Below are 13,879 nucleotides of genomic sequence, written 5' to 3'. Positions count from 1 at the left end.
CAACAACAATACATGCGTTTTAAAACTCTTAGCTGAAATAACTGAAGTCCAATTGAAATCATAAACTTAAGGACAGAGAGTCTTAAACGAAACATTAAAATCTTCCTAAGGCACCCCATCGTCATGCATATTGTGTTTTGACCAGGCTACGGCTTGGTAACGGCTGATGAGCCATAGATGGAGACATATGCTTATCATATGTTTATTCACTTTTCAGTCATGCTTTGATTGTTGTTTGATGCTAAATGCTTTAATAGATTAATTGAAAGCAAATTATTTGACTATTATATGTCTATGTGATCTTTGTGTATGTCTTGTGATTATATGGATCAATATACCTAACCCCATATTCACAGGCTACACCTCTCACATCTCATCTCATCTCATCTCATCACTTTCGCTATCATCGATCCTATCAGATCTCTAATTCTTTAACAACTTAGCTTATATCTATAATAAACGTAGCATATATCTTTAGCAACCTAATTCTTTAACATCCTAATTCTTTAACAACCTAATTCTTCCAAGCAAAAAAATGGCCCACAAGCCCAATTTCCACAAAAATTAACTGTTTATCACGCTGTGGGATTCGAACCTTTTACCTAAGAAACATATTTTGCGGACCTATATATATATATACATATTTTTTTTTATTAGAGTGTCTTTATTGATTAAGCCTAGTAAACATGCCAATATTATAAGCTAAAAGAACCAAATGTACAAAATAAACCAACTAAAACAAAATCCTACTGCCCAATCGTAATTTCTTCCTTGAGACCGAAGAGATTAGATGGAACACAGATTACATGGCAAAAGAGACATGATGGTTGACATGTGAGAAGTCGAAGAAATGGAGTCTCCGGTCACCGGCAGATGGAAGTAACACCAGAAAAAATTGATTCCGGTCAAAATCACTGGAAATTTATACCGGAATCTCGATCTACATCCAGAAAGTTACAGCGAATTCCAATTTTGCTGAGAAAATAACTCCAAAGCAGAGATTCATCATCTTCGTCTTCAGTAAAGAGCTTTCCAATCTTCAAAAAAGAAGATCTACATCATAAGCCTGCAAACCAAACAAACTCCATCTACCCATCAAACTTCGGCATAGACACATGCATCATCATCAATTACTTCAAATCAAACCAAATGAATGATAGAAGCAATCAAAATCGGATCCGAAGATTAACCGAATCAATTGAGTCAACAAAAAATTAAAACCAAACACCACTGAGAGAAGGCAGCGGATCTACTAAAGAAAAGCCGGCCAAGCGATGCTAAAGTAGCCACCGCTGCTGGAGAAAGCGCCAGCCAAACCGGCGCTAAAGTAGCTACCGTTGCCGGAGAAAGAGCCGGCCAACTCCGTTGAAGAAATCGGAGATGCCAGAAGCGAGCCCGATAACTAGAAAACAAAGCTAGGACATACCAACCGGCAAACAAAAAGAAGATCAGAGAATTTCTCCCTCTCTCAAAAATCGTAGAGAGAGAAGAGAGAGAAAACCCAAACCTTCTTTGGATACGTATTCTATTTATATAGTTGCGGACCTATATAATTATATATAGTCACAAAGATAGTACTTGTAATTTTGGTTTATCGAGTGCACTATTTGTACCCTATTAATTTGAGTGGCCAGCCGTTGAAAATAAGGCAGACTTTATTTAGTTGTGACTTCGATAATGTTGTTTATAAGTTTTGTAGCAACCATAAAATTGAGTTATTAGAGAATCACAAATACTATTTATTGTTAAGTATTAAAAATGGGGTATTAGAGTAAGCTAGTACAAAACAGATATTATATAAAAAGTAGTCAAGGCATACGAACATCATTACATATGAGTCTATAACAGGTATAAAAACTAAAAAGTGAATGATACATCTTCACAAGGATTCTTCTTCTGTCTTCTTCCTCTTCTCAATTTCTTTAAGCTGAAGAGTGAAGTTATACTTGACAAACAAGTGAGTATGCCACAGCCCAATTAGAGGAATTAGTAGCTGGATAAATTTGATTTATGTTAACATATGAACCCCCGCACCTCTGTAAGTCAGGTTGAAATGTTACAACCTGAAAGAGCAAAGACTACTATCAAAATATTTGGCACAACTCAATACTCTCTCAGGTATAGACAGGGCATATGTTATCATGAAGATGAACTCTCTATTTAGTGCACTTAATACCTACCTACCAATCTTTCACAAACTTATTCAACCAAACTGTAGATGATTCTCATTAGGCTAGGACCAGTCCAAAGCCTGTGCACGTAGCTAGCCCAAGAAAACCTGAAACAAATCAATTATATCTAGCCAAAAAACACCTAGCAAAATTCCAGTTATGTATTTGAGAAAGAAGGGGCATTGTGTTTTACACCATTCAAACCCCAAGCATCAGAGTAAGAGATCTCTAGAAGCAATCATATCTGCAGGCACCTGATATTGTTAAGCTGTTCCTGAAAAATGTAGGGGAAGTTCAATAATCCACCACTGAATATACAAGTAACTCATCTCATCAAGAAGCTTAAGCACAAGAAACTGAGGTATCTACATATCAGTAAAAGATAACTACATATATATGAATAAAAGACAGCTTCAGAACAACGGAATCCTCCAAAATATAACTCAACTTAAAGCTTGGATACTATAACTTTTCTTTAAATATAATTATCCAGAAATTACAACAAAGGAATTAGCCTGACTATAAGAAGAAAAAAAACACAATTGAGGATTGGAAATTTTCATTAAGGTCAGAGTTTCCGTACATACTTTCCCTTCTGCTGTCTATACAATCATTATAAGAATCCTCTGAAAAAAGAACAACATATAACAGTTGATTCCACATTGCAGGGAAGTATGTCCAACACCTGTAGATAAGACTGTCAAGGATCAAAAAGAGAAGATTTTATACTAACAAAATTAACTATAAGTACCAGCCGACTTTAGATGTCTTAGCTCCATCAGATGTTCATCAACTGATATATTAAGAGAAAGTCGGAGATCGGTTAGTGATGCTTCCTGATCCCAATTTAGGGGGCCGGAAGCAAATAGTTTCCCCAGTTTTCTGCAGTAAGTGTATAGTTCAGGCCTAGAGGATCTCACTGCTCCACCACTTGCTAACGAATGTTTCCAACTAGCTTCCTCTCTGAGCCCAAATGCTTCTTCTGAAGATTCTGCATCACTACTAAAAGAGTCGGCACCTTGACTAGGACCATCTAGAAAACAAGTTGGTATGTCATTCTCATCATAACTAATAGGGCTACAACTACCAACCGAGCATGCATCAGTATCATAACAACCATTTCCAGTACCAACACATTCACTAAATCTTTTTGATCTTACCCTGACCATTTGTCGGAAACCAGTTATCTTCTTGTTAAACGAAGCTTGCACATTCAATTTACCACCCATACGTTCAGAAGCAGCCTTCTCCGCTGAAGAAGAAGAAGAAGAAGCAAACCAGTGCTGATATCTCTCTTCCTCCAATGCTCTTACCTTCTTAGGACTTCTGGTACATGATTCAGCAGACTCAGACCAATCACAGGGTGACGATCTCTTCAACATTCTCACAGAAGCAATACTAGTCTCCTGAGGCACCACACTGTTCAAAAGCGGCTTCAGATTCTGGTCTACATCTGATCCAGTCAGCGTAGAGGACTTGAGAGAACAAGATACCTGAAAAGATTATTAATAAGACAGTTAGTAATCGTGTAACTCCATTAACATCAAAGGATACAAAATAACATAAGTTAAGTTAAAGACTTACCTTTCCAACCACAACCCATCTTTCATCTTGCCAAGATTGCCGAGCCCTGAGGTTCACTTTGTGAACTGTGAGTTCGACCGCCGCATCAAGCAACCGAACCGCATAATATCTTCCAGACAACTCCTTCAGAACCGTAGCAGCTTTCCAGGAAATATTGTTATCAAGAACCTCAACCAAACCACCAGCTTCCCATCTATCTACATCTATTTGAGGTGGACACGGCCTGATCATCTTCCTTGGAACTCTCTCCTCAACAGCCTCATTGTTGGAAAGTTCGAAAGAGTAATATCTAATACCATAAGTATGACCATTACCCGATATAATCTCCGCTGATCGCCACGCACCATACGGTGCCTCTTTGTGGCTATACACCTCAATTCTACTTCCTTTTCTGAATCTCATGATCTTTATTCCTGCACACAAAAAAAAACCAAACATCCTTTAGAATCTGAGAAGAAGAAGAAGAAGAAGGGTACGGTGTAAAAAAATTAAAAACCAATAAAGCAACTAAAAAGTATCGATCAAGGGGTGTAGAAGAAGAAGAAGAAGAAGAATTGGATTAGAACATACCTTGTAAGCAAGTTTGATGATCACTGCTAAGATTTTGAGAATTATGTCCTCTGTATTTTTAGGGGTTTTGTGAACGAACTAACGGAAGAGGAGTTGGGGAATTAGGGCTTCAACTTGGCGTCATAGAGGCTAGCAAAATTATTTTTGGTTTTCGGTATTTTATTTGGATGAAAACATATAAATTTTATAAATTTGATAATATCCATAAAATAAAACAAAATCCGTATTGTTTAGAAATCTGAGATTTAACTTTTTAACTTTCTTTTAGTTGTATATATACTATATATTAAATGTAAGATAACATTTGCAATTTGCAATTTTTTAGGTTTTAATAAGGTTCCAATAAATAACCTGTATTGTTTAGATATATTTTATATTTTAAAATATATTTTATAAGCAATGCAAATAGTTAAGAGATATACTCTAAAATAGTATTAAAATAAGTTGTATGGACAATTATAGTACACATTCCATAAAATTCTAAAAATAGCACTATTTTATATATTAAAATATTTAAAATTAATTTTTAGAATTTCTTTTAGGTTCGGGTTCTTAATTTCATATTTAGGATATAGTTTTGAGGGATATGGTTTAGTATTTTGAATTTATGATTTAATTTTGAAAGATTAAACGGTGTTATTTTTAAAATTTTAGTGGTGTTGTACTAAGTTTGGAAAAAAAAAATTATTTTGGTGTTATTTCTGAGAATCTACCAATATTTAATCTTAGTTTTTTAAATAAAATTAACTTTTATTTAGTATATTGTATATATCAGATTTAACACTGAAAGAATTAATTATTTTATATGAGGGACTAACAGTGCTAATTTTATATAAAGATATGGATGGTGCTAAGTTTACAAATATCAAGTTACCCACAACAGGAGATCAACAATACATATTACATAGCATTCATGAATCATGATATATTTTAGCATAACCTGGACACAGAAAAACTGCATCAAAGGGACAAGAGAATAAGATTGATCTATCATCTGTGACAACATATGGCAGCTCCACGATGAACTGCCTGAAAAAATGACGTGATAGCAAAGTCGCTGCTTATGATTTCAGTTTGTCTCTGTGATTCTGTTGCTTTATGTTTTTCCATCCTGCCAAAATTTCCAACACTGCCCAAGTTTCCAACAGACATAGTGAGTCTGAGTTTCCAACATACATAATGAGTCTTGTGTGTTCTAAGGTATCGGACTCGGACAGAAAACACAAATTTGCTGCTCACGAAACTAAAATGATGATTTACGAGTAATAAGAGCCAAAAAAACTTTGCAACGCATATTCTATAGAACACACCTCAGTTTTTTCGTTAAATCACCAATAGTCATTACAGCTGCAAGCCCCGTTTTTAAGATGGTGGAATCTCTTTGCATCTCGCATGATCACTTCTCTACCAACTACATCTGCCATAACCTTCAATGCGTTATGACAATCAACACACACACGAAGGTTTTTCAAAATAGTAATTTGTTTGCGGGGTGCGGTGCTGAGAACAGCACGAGCAAAAGCTATTCTCTCGCTATGACCAAGAAGTGCTGTTTCTTTACTCTCTTGGTCAATATCATGCAAAGCAGGTTTCGTATCAGCGACATAGCCCACCTCTATCATATGCATCTTTAAATTTCTCAATAGCTCCAACAGTTCATCATTCTCAGGAAGATTGGTATCCCCTGCCTTAAATTCATTCGTCCTATTTGTGAGTCCGGGAAGGGCATGAACTCCCGACTTTTTCTTTAGTCTCTCTTTCTCAACATCTGATGCCTTGACCGGTAGAAATCCTTCCCGAGACTGTTTATTCAACCGTGTAGGATCTAACAATTCAACAAACTCAGCACACTGGTCTCCAAGTTCTAAATTCCCATGCACTCGAGAAAGATTCATCAATGTTTCCCACACATCAACGTTTGGCTCCATCGGCATTTTCTCTACAAATTCTACAGCCTCCTCTAAAAATCCGGGTAACGCATACATCTCAACGAGGCTAACATAGTCTTCAATGGAGGGGACGATGCCGTAGTCTTTGGACATTGACTCAAAGTGCAACAGTCCCTCATCAACATCACCTAGCATACCACATGAATAGAAAACTCCTCTAAATAGTTGAGCAGTGGGTTTGTTTCCTTCTTTTTTGAAGCGGCTAAACAGATCAATAGCCTCTTCTCCTCGACCATTCTTTGCAAAACATCTTATTGTAATGTACCAAGTCTCCAAATTCCTCTCAGGCATATTCTCAAAAACACTCACAGCTTCATTCACCAACCCACAGTTGGAGTACATTTCTAACAGTACATGGTAACTACTAACATCTAAATGGCGAGCCAAAGCAATAATCTTCCCATGAACAGCCTTGCCTTCTTCTAAAGCCTCTGCTTCCCCACACACCTTTGCTAACCGTAAAAGTCTAGTCAAATCCACAACATGATTCAGACTTGCCAATGTATCTATTGTACACAAGGCCTTTTTCACCTTACCTTGGTCGCAAATTTTATCAAGTTCATTAATCGCCCAATCAGTATAATGCTTCAAATCATCCGCAGCTGAATTGTAAACTTTAGCTCTGATCTTCCCCTGAACAGAAACCTTGGCTTCTTGCAAAATACTATCTTCTTGAAAAGCGTTTTCTTCCCCAAATAGCTGAGATAACCATATAAGTTCACGTAAATCCATAACATAACCCTTAAGCTCCAATTTTTCCATAGTAGTTAAGGCCATTCTTGGATTCTCTTGTTCGCAAAAATCTTCAAATTCCCTAATCATATCAGATACGTCGCGATCAACAGTCTTACCAGAATGCCAAGACGATCCTACACTAGTACTCTGATAATCAGAGTTTGTCCCATACCAATTGCCTTGACAATGAGATTGGACCTGCGAATTATTAGACATACCAGGACTCTGCTTCCACGGCTGCTCATGATTTGAACCCAAACTCTGAGTTTCACTACCTTTCCCATAGCTCCAAGTTGGGTTCTGGCTTTGCCCATTTCCACTGCTCCCATTAAACCCTTCTCTAGGGTTCATCATATGTGACGAATCCTCTACCTGGTATTCATTAGAGTTTCCAAAATCTAACCTTTCAACAGCTGTGGAGAGATTCCTCATAACTTGATGGATCCTTTTCTCGTTGGGTAAGGAGAGAACATGATTCGTTCTGGTAAACAATGCTATCTTCTTATACATCACAAGAGAAGAGAAGTGATAATAGTTTAATCTCAGTTTGGTCGGAAACTTGGGGTTCGGCGTGAGTTTGGTTTGACGGCGATGAGCTTCAAACGAAAATCCGATAGCATCGACGCTCGAGGGTAGAGTTGTAAATTGACAGATAGCGAGTGATGGGCCTAAATGGGCTTAAAATAATTTCAGTGGACTACTTTAGCTAAGCCTTGTTAAATTCCGCCAAATTCTCCGGCGGGTTAGGTTTCTCCTCCGGCCAATTCAAATCATGTTTCGTCGTCTAATTCTCCGCCAAGCAGCAGCCGTAGCCGCGGAATCGAAGATTGCTCGTCATCAACTCCATGGATTCGATCAGCGAGTATAGCATTTTTTTTTTTTACATTGGAAACTCTTTGTATCGGTTCTGTGTGATTTACGTTTGTGGTGTTTTATGGTATTGAATCAGAGAGGATTACACAGCAGGAACAAGAAGGCAATGGAGTATGTAGCCAAATGATGGAGCGCGATTAAGGAAGTAGACAGAGTTATCGATTACTGTGAACTCAATGATCGACGCCTTATACCTCTCCTCAGGGTATGCTTAACTCTTTTTCTAATGTATGCCTATAAGTTCCAAATGCAATCTTGTGTTGTAGGATAAGTCGTTTTGTTTGAATGTAGTGTGTTACTTTGTTGGTTATATTTCTAAGTAATGTTTTGTATGATTCAGGGAGCTAAAGAGAACTTTGAACTTGCTCTGGAAGCTGATAATTTAAACACTCATGCTAGATATTGGCTTTCCAAGTTGCACTTGAAGTACCATGTTCCTGGAGCGTGTAAAGCCGTGTAAGTAAATCATTAGTCAAATATAGTTTACTCGTGTGATTTTTTTCTTTCAAAATGCCATCATGAATGTTTGTGCATCGGACAAACTTAGATGTTTTCAAAGAGTATGGTAGGTAAATTGGCTGTTGTTTTGCGCCTATGCCTAAGTTTTGACTAAAGTAAGAACAACCAAGGTTTTGTATTGCTGAGTTTGCCATGGCGTTTCATAAACTGGGAGTTTGCTTGTAATTCTTAGAAGAACATTTTCATGTATGCAAGGCGGTTTCTGGTCATCTTATCCATATGTTATTGTCTTTGATCATCACAGTGGAGCTGCTTTGTTAGTCGAAGCTGCAGACATGGGGAATGCAGATGCTCAATGCAGATACTTACAATTCGCCGTATAATATAAATTTTTCTCGATTGCTTTGAGATTGAGAACCTCAGATGTATATACTTAAGAGCTTCATCTTTATCTTTGTCAGTTTCATTTTTGCTTCAGTGGGATCCTCTTAGCTGAGAAATTCCTGCTTCTTGAGCAGCATTGTTTCCTCAGCTTTGAAAGTTTACCTAGTTAATATTTTTCTCTGATTCATCCCTAAAGTTCCCCAACATTACATACTAGTTGTATAATCTTTCTTTCAGAATGATCATGTTCAGTCGGATCAACAGGCGTTTCACTATATAGAGAATGCTGTTGATCAGGTATGAATGAATTCTTGCTGCTCAGAGAACTGTACGAATTTATCATTCTGCAATTTCATAGGAACCTCACCTGGGGGTTGGTAACTTGCAGCTGCATCCAGGTGCCCTCTATCTTTTAGGAACAGTGTATCTGACAGGAGACTGTGTGAAGCAAGATGTGGATTCAGCTATTTGGTGTTTCCATAGGGCTTCAGAGAAGGTAATAAACTTGCGAGATTACTCTTTCTTACTTTGTATATGTAAGCAGTGTTTAAAAAGAGTGAGCTTCTGTTTTCGTTTCATTATAACCTCAGAAGTGTAATTTCTGGGCTATAGTGATCATATCTTCTACTTGTGAATATTGACGAAACAAGCATTGTCTGATGTCAAAATGTTTTATAAATCTGAAAGAGCAAGTATGCAAAGTGTTAGACATCTTCTTGTAGTTTCCTTAGTTTGACTCACATCTGTTCAGGGACATGCCGGTGCTGCTATAGCGTATGGATCTCTATTACTTAGAGGTTAGTATTCTTCTTTCAGCACAGAGTACAGACCCATCTTGCTTCTTTTACAACAGATCTTCAACAATTACACAAAGTTCATTTGTTTTGGTCACTCCTTGCTCTTTAGATCATAGGAACGCACCAATATCGTTTCGTTTATTGCTTTTGTGGGTTAACTTGCTTAAAAATATCAACTGGACAGGTGTGCAAGTACCAGAATCTCTAACCAAAGTGAATGCTGTGGGAGTTTCACCGCCCAAGAGATCAAGAAAGAACTCAGAACATCCTGAGATAAATCCATTAGAGATGGCAAAAGAGCAGTTCCAAATCGCTGCAAGAGCAGGATGCGACCTGGGGCTGAAATGGCTGGAAAGGGTGGAGCAGGAAGAGAAACTTCTTACGAGCGAACAAGATAACGAATGTGCCTATGTATGATGCATTTGCACATGTAATACTACAGTCCCGTGGTGCGAATCATCAAGCAGTGTATTGTGGTGCAAATTTTGTTGTACCCGCTTAAAAGATCTGTCTATAGAAGAAGAAAATAAAGAGAGCATTTTCTTTTTCCTTTTTCAGCTTTCAAAACCTAAAATTTAATGGTTTTGAAAGGAGTTATCAAGCGATTTCGTATAAATTTTCAAATTTGAATTTGATCCAGCATAGCAGCAATTTCGTAATTTTTAAAAGGAGTTAACAATTTTTTATCTCTTAACCTTACCTTACGAGATTCACATCTATCTCTCTAACAACTACCAATCACTGTTAACTTACTAATTCATTCCATAAAATCATCCAAATCTACAGGTTCTAATAGGAAAAGGAAATAAAGTAATAAACAATAACAAAAAGTCAAAAACAGAGTTCCCGTAAGAAAAAGGAAATAATAATAAGCAAAAAGTAAATAACACTGTAAAACGTTGATATAAGTTAGGAAAAGGGAAATAAGTAAGCATGACAAGAAAGGAAATTTACCTTTGAGCGCACGAATCTCTCCTCTCTCATAAAACTTATATAAACAACATCAGCAACCACTTCTCTGTTCTCCTCTCAACATCTTCTAACGATTTCATCTCTTATTGTATCTGCTTAATAAGTTTGTTGACAATGGATACTATGGAGTCAGGAGATGTGAAAATCAATTTCATTACGAAGACGTTCAGTACTGTAACCTCATCTTCACCCTTGAACCTCAACAATCTTTGCATCAACTTCTCTAAGCGATTCAAGAAGTCTCCTATTGGCAAATCCGATAGAAGCGTCGTCCCTTGGACTGGATTTGATCCAGCGTCTCCTCTCCCCGTCTCACAAATCTGTTTGAAACTCTCTTACAACGAGTTTACTCCGATTCATCTCTTTCCGCTCATCAATTCTCCTCTCCATAACCGTCCCTTGTCCAAATATATCGCTGAGGCAATCGCTGCTCGAGCCTATCTAAGCCTTGGGCTTCTACACTCGATGCTCATGTCCGTTGAAGTTGTTATTACCCAAAAGCTGTTTTCAGTGACTCCCGTCTCTTGTCTTGCGGAACAAGAAACCCGAGAAGAAGAGAACAAGACGACATGTCCCATCTGTTTGGAGAATTTGTTAAACGATGACGACAACATTGATGACAAAGTTAGAACATTGCCACTTTGTTTGCATCGATTTCATGAAGAATGTATCAGCGAGTGGTTAATTAGGTGTAAATCTTGCCCTCTCTGCCGTAAAATTGTGCTTCAGGAGAGTCAATAGTTATCTACTATTATTATTAGTCTATGGCTCTAATCTATGCTTTGTTATGTATTGCAATTGAAACTGTTTTTGCTGAATCAATACAACAATAAAAGCTTTAGTTCTTACTTCTTAGTAAAAGTACAATGAAAAAACTCATTATATAATTTTTTCTTGTTTTGATTGTATGCATCAATTTCATCAAAGATGTCTAGTCGAGTGGTTAAGACATCAAAATTCTTGCACACTGCCGTCTGAGTAGTCTATGCCTATGTATTAAAACTTTTTTTTTTTTTTTTTTTGCCGCGAATTTTATGAAAATATTTAGATTTGTTAAAACTCCTCTTTTTAGCAACGAAAACTTCATCGTAGGCTCTTCTAGATTATGTTACCATAATTGGAACAAAACATTTCAGTTCAAGTTTAGGCAAATTACATTACCAAGATACAAAAAAGTTTGAATCTTTTACACCTTACGGATGATCATCGATAACTTGAAGATGCTGTGACGGTGTTGCTGCCGGGTCAAGCTGTCTGCAACCTCTGAGAGCACCGGGTGCTTCTTGACTTGTGAGCAAATACGAAGGTATCTTGTGAGAGAATCTTGAAATTTCATCCCTACTGATCCTTCTGGTATCTTTGGGATCCACATGGTGGTGAAACACGGCTTTGAAACCAGCAACTTTAACCAGAGGAACCACTGACACACCGTATCCCTCTGTATATCCTTCAACTACTTCAACTATATCGTACTCAACTGTTTCAAATCCTGTAAGATAGTTCCAGTCAGGGGACCATTCCCGATACAGAGCCCATACTTCGCCTTTTCGAGGATATATAAGGAATTCTCCATTTTTCCCTTTGACCAGGTTTACTTTGTGTGAGAAAATGTAAGGTGACCTGCAGATTTGGGTTTTCCCAACTCTAAACTCTCCACAACTTTTTGGTATACCAAAACCAAGCCAATTCGTTGAGCTAAGCTCACCATTTGTTACTGAAGTAAGCCAACTCACACGGACCTTGAATGGATCTACGGAGATAACCTTATGTATCATGACATATGATCGAGGCATCCCTTCAAGAGAATCGTAAGAAGCCCATATCTGATCATCCCTAAATGACTTTTCAGTTCGATCCTTCTCAAAGTTACAGAAATCTGGATCAGGGACATCAACTGTCAAGGCTCTCAGGGATTTCAAATCCTTCTCGGTAGCAGAAGTATAGTCCATGCAGCATGATTCAATGGCATTTTTGTTTACTGAAGAACCTACTTTAAAACCATTGAGATCCTCAGTTTCTCCCCTTTCCTTTGCATCAGTTTCAGTATCAGTGTCAACAACAGTGGTGCATAATTCTTGCACGTTTGTGCTGATTACTGACTTTGCTTTCTTTTTCAAAAAATTCTTCAGCTCATCCTCTGATATTTTTTTTACAGCAGGTGACTTGGGAGGAAGACAACTAGNGTTAGAACATTGCCACTTTGTTTGCATCGATTTCATGAAGAATGTATCAGCGAGTGGTTAATTAGGTGTAAATCTTGCCCTCTCTGCCGTAAAATTGTGCTTCAGGAGAGTCAATAGTTATCTACTATTATTATTAGTCTATGGCTCTAATCTATGCTTTGTTATGTATTGCAATTGAAACTGTTTTTGCTGAATCAATACAACAATAAAAGCTTTAGTTCTTACTTCTTAGTAAAAGTACAATGAAAAAACTCATTATATAATTTTTTCTTGTTTTGATTGTATGCATCAATTTCATCAAAGATGTCTAGTCGAGTGGTTAAGACATCAAAATTCTTGCACACTGCCGTCTGAGTAGTCTATGCCTATGTATTAAAACTGTTTTTTTTTTTTTTTTTGCCGCGAATTTTATGAAAATATTTAGATTTGTTAAAACTCCTCTTTTTAGCAACGAAAACTTCATCGTAGGCTCTTCTAGATTATGTTACCATAATTGGAACAAAACATTTCAGTTCAAGTTTAGGCAAATTACATTACCAAGATACAAAAAAGTTTGAATCTTTTACACCTTACGGATGATCATCGATAACTTGAAGATGCTGTGACGGTGTTGCTGCCGGGTCAAGCTGTCTGCAACCTCTGAGAGCACCGGGTGCTTCTTGACTTGTGAGCAAATACGAAGGTATCTTGTGAGAGAATCTTGAAATTTCATCCCTACTGATCCTTCTGGTATCTTTGGGATCCACATGGTGGTGAAACACGGCTTTGAAACCAGCAACTTTAACCAGAGGAACCACTGACACACCGTATCCCTCTGTATATCCTTCAACTACTTCAACTATATCGTACTCAACTGTTTCAAATCCTGTAAGATAGTTCCAGTCAGGGGACCATTCCCGATACAGAGCCCATACTTCGCCTTTTCGAGGATATATAAGGAATTCTCCATTTTTCCCTTTGACCAGGTTTACTTTGTGTGAGAAAATGTAAGGTGACCTGCAGATTTGGGTTTTCCCAACTCTAAACTCTCCACAACTTTTTGGTATACCAAAACCAAGCCAATTCGTTGAGCTAAGCTCACCATTTGTTACTGAAGTAAGCCAACTCACACGGACCTTGAATGGATCTACGGAGATAACCTTATGTATCATGACATATGATCGAGGCATCCCTTCAAGAGAATCGTAAGAAGCCCATATCTG

At 37.5% G+C, this 13,879-nt stretch overlaps 3 protein-coding genes and 1 pseudogene across 10 annotated transcripts; 1 reads left to right on the top strand and 3 right to left on the bottom strand.

The window, feature by feature from the left end:
* LOC104703086 lies at nt 1,773-4,473 on the bottom strand. Of its 8 annotated transcripts, none has more exons than XR_754130.2 (6): nt 4,326-4,473; nt 3,756-4,168; nt 2,923-3,664; nt 2,759-2,856; nt 2,181-2,445; nt 1,773-2,078 (listed from the first exon to the last, which is right to left on the bottom strand). XR_754130.2 is itself a non-coding variant. In XM_010419022.2 (5 exons), the coding sequence occupies exons 2-4, from the start codon at nt 4,155-4,157 to the stop codon at nt 2,774-2,776; spliced, it is 1,227 nt and encodes a 408-aa protein (XP_010417324.1). In that variant the 5' UTR covers nt 4,158-4,168; nt 4,326-4,473; the 3' UTR covers nt 2,085-2,445; nt 2,759-2,773. The 8 variants fall into 8 exon arrangements, 4 of the variants coding, with proteins under 4 accessions (XP_010417324.1, XP_010417326.1, XP_010417328.1 ...); XR_754131.2 differs by having other exon boundaries at nt 1,773-2,063; XR_754132.2 differs by lacking the exon at nt 1,773-2,078 and having other exon boundaries at nt 2,085-2,278; nt 2,367-2,445.
* LOC104703085 (pentatricopeptide repeat-containing protein At2g25580-like) lies at nt 5,179-7,629 on the bottom strand. Its single transcript, XM_010419021.2, has 2 exons — nt 5,636-7,629; nt 5,179-5,454 (listed from the first exon to the last, which is right to left on the bottom strand). Exon 1 carries the CDS (start codon nt 7,517-7,519, stop codon nt 5,654-5,656), a length of 1,866 nt encoding a protein of 621 aa, XP_010417323.1. The 5' UTR covers nt 7,520-7,629; the 3' UTR covers nt 5,179-5,454; nt 5,636-5,653.
* On the top strand, nt 7,727-10,159 carry LOC104703083 (annotated as a pseudogene).
* LOC104703082 lies at nt 11,688-12,704 on the bottom strand. The gene has a single exon (XM_019227171.1). It carries the CDS (start codon nt 12,702-12,704, stop codon nt 11,688-11,690), a length of 1,017 nt encoding a protein of 338 aa, XP_019082716.1.

Source organism: Camelina sativa, chromosome 7 (assembly GCF_000633955.1).
Source record: "Camelina sativa cultivar DH55 chromosome 7, Cs, whole genome shotgun sequence".
Taxonomy (NCBI): Eukaryota; Viridiplantae; Streptophyta; class Magnoliopsida; order Brassicales; family Brassicaceae; genus Camelina; species Camelina sativa.
The sequence above is the reverse complement of the archived record's forward strand: the minus strand, read 5'-3'. Positions and strand labels throughout refer to the sequence as shown.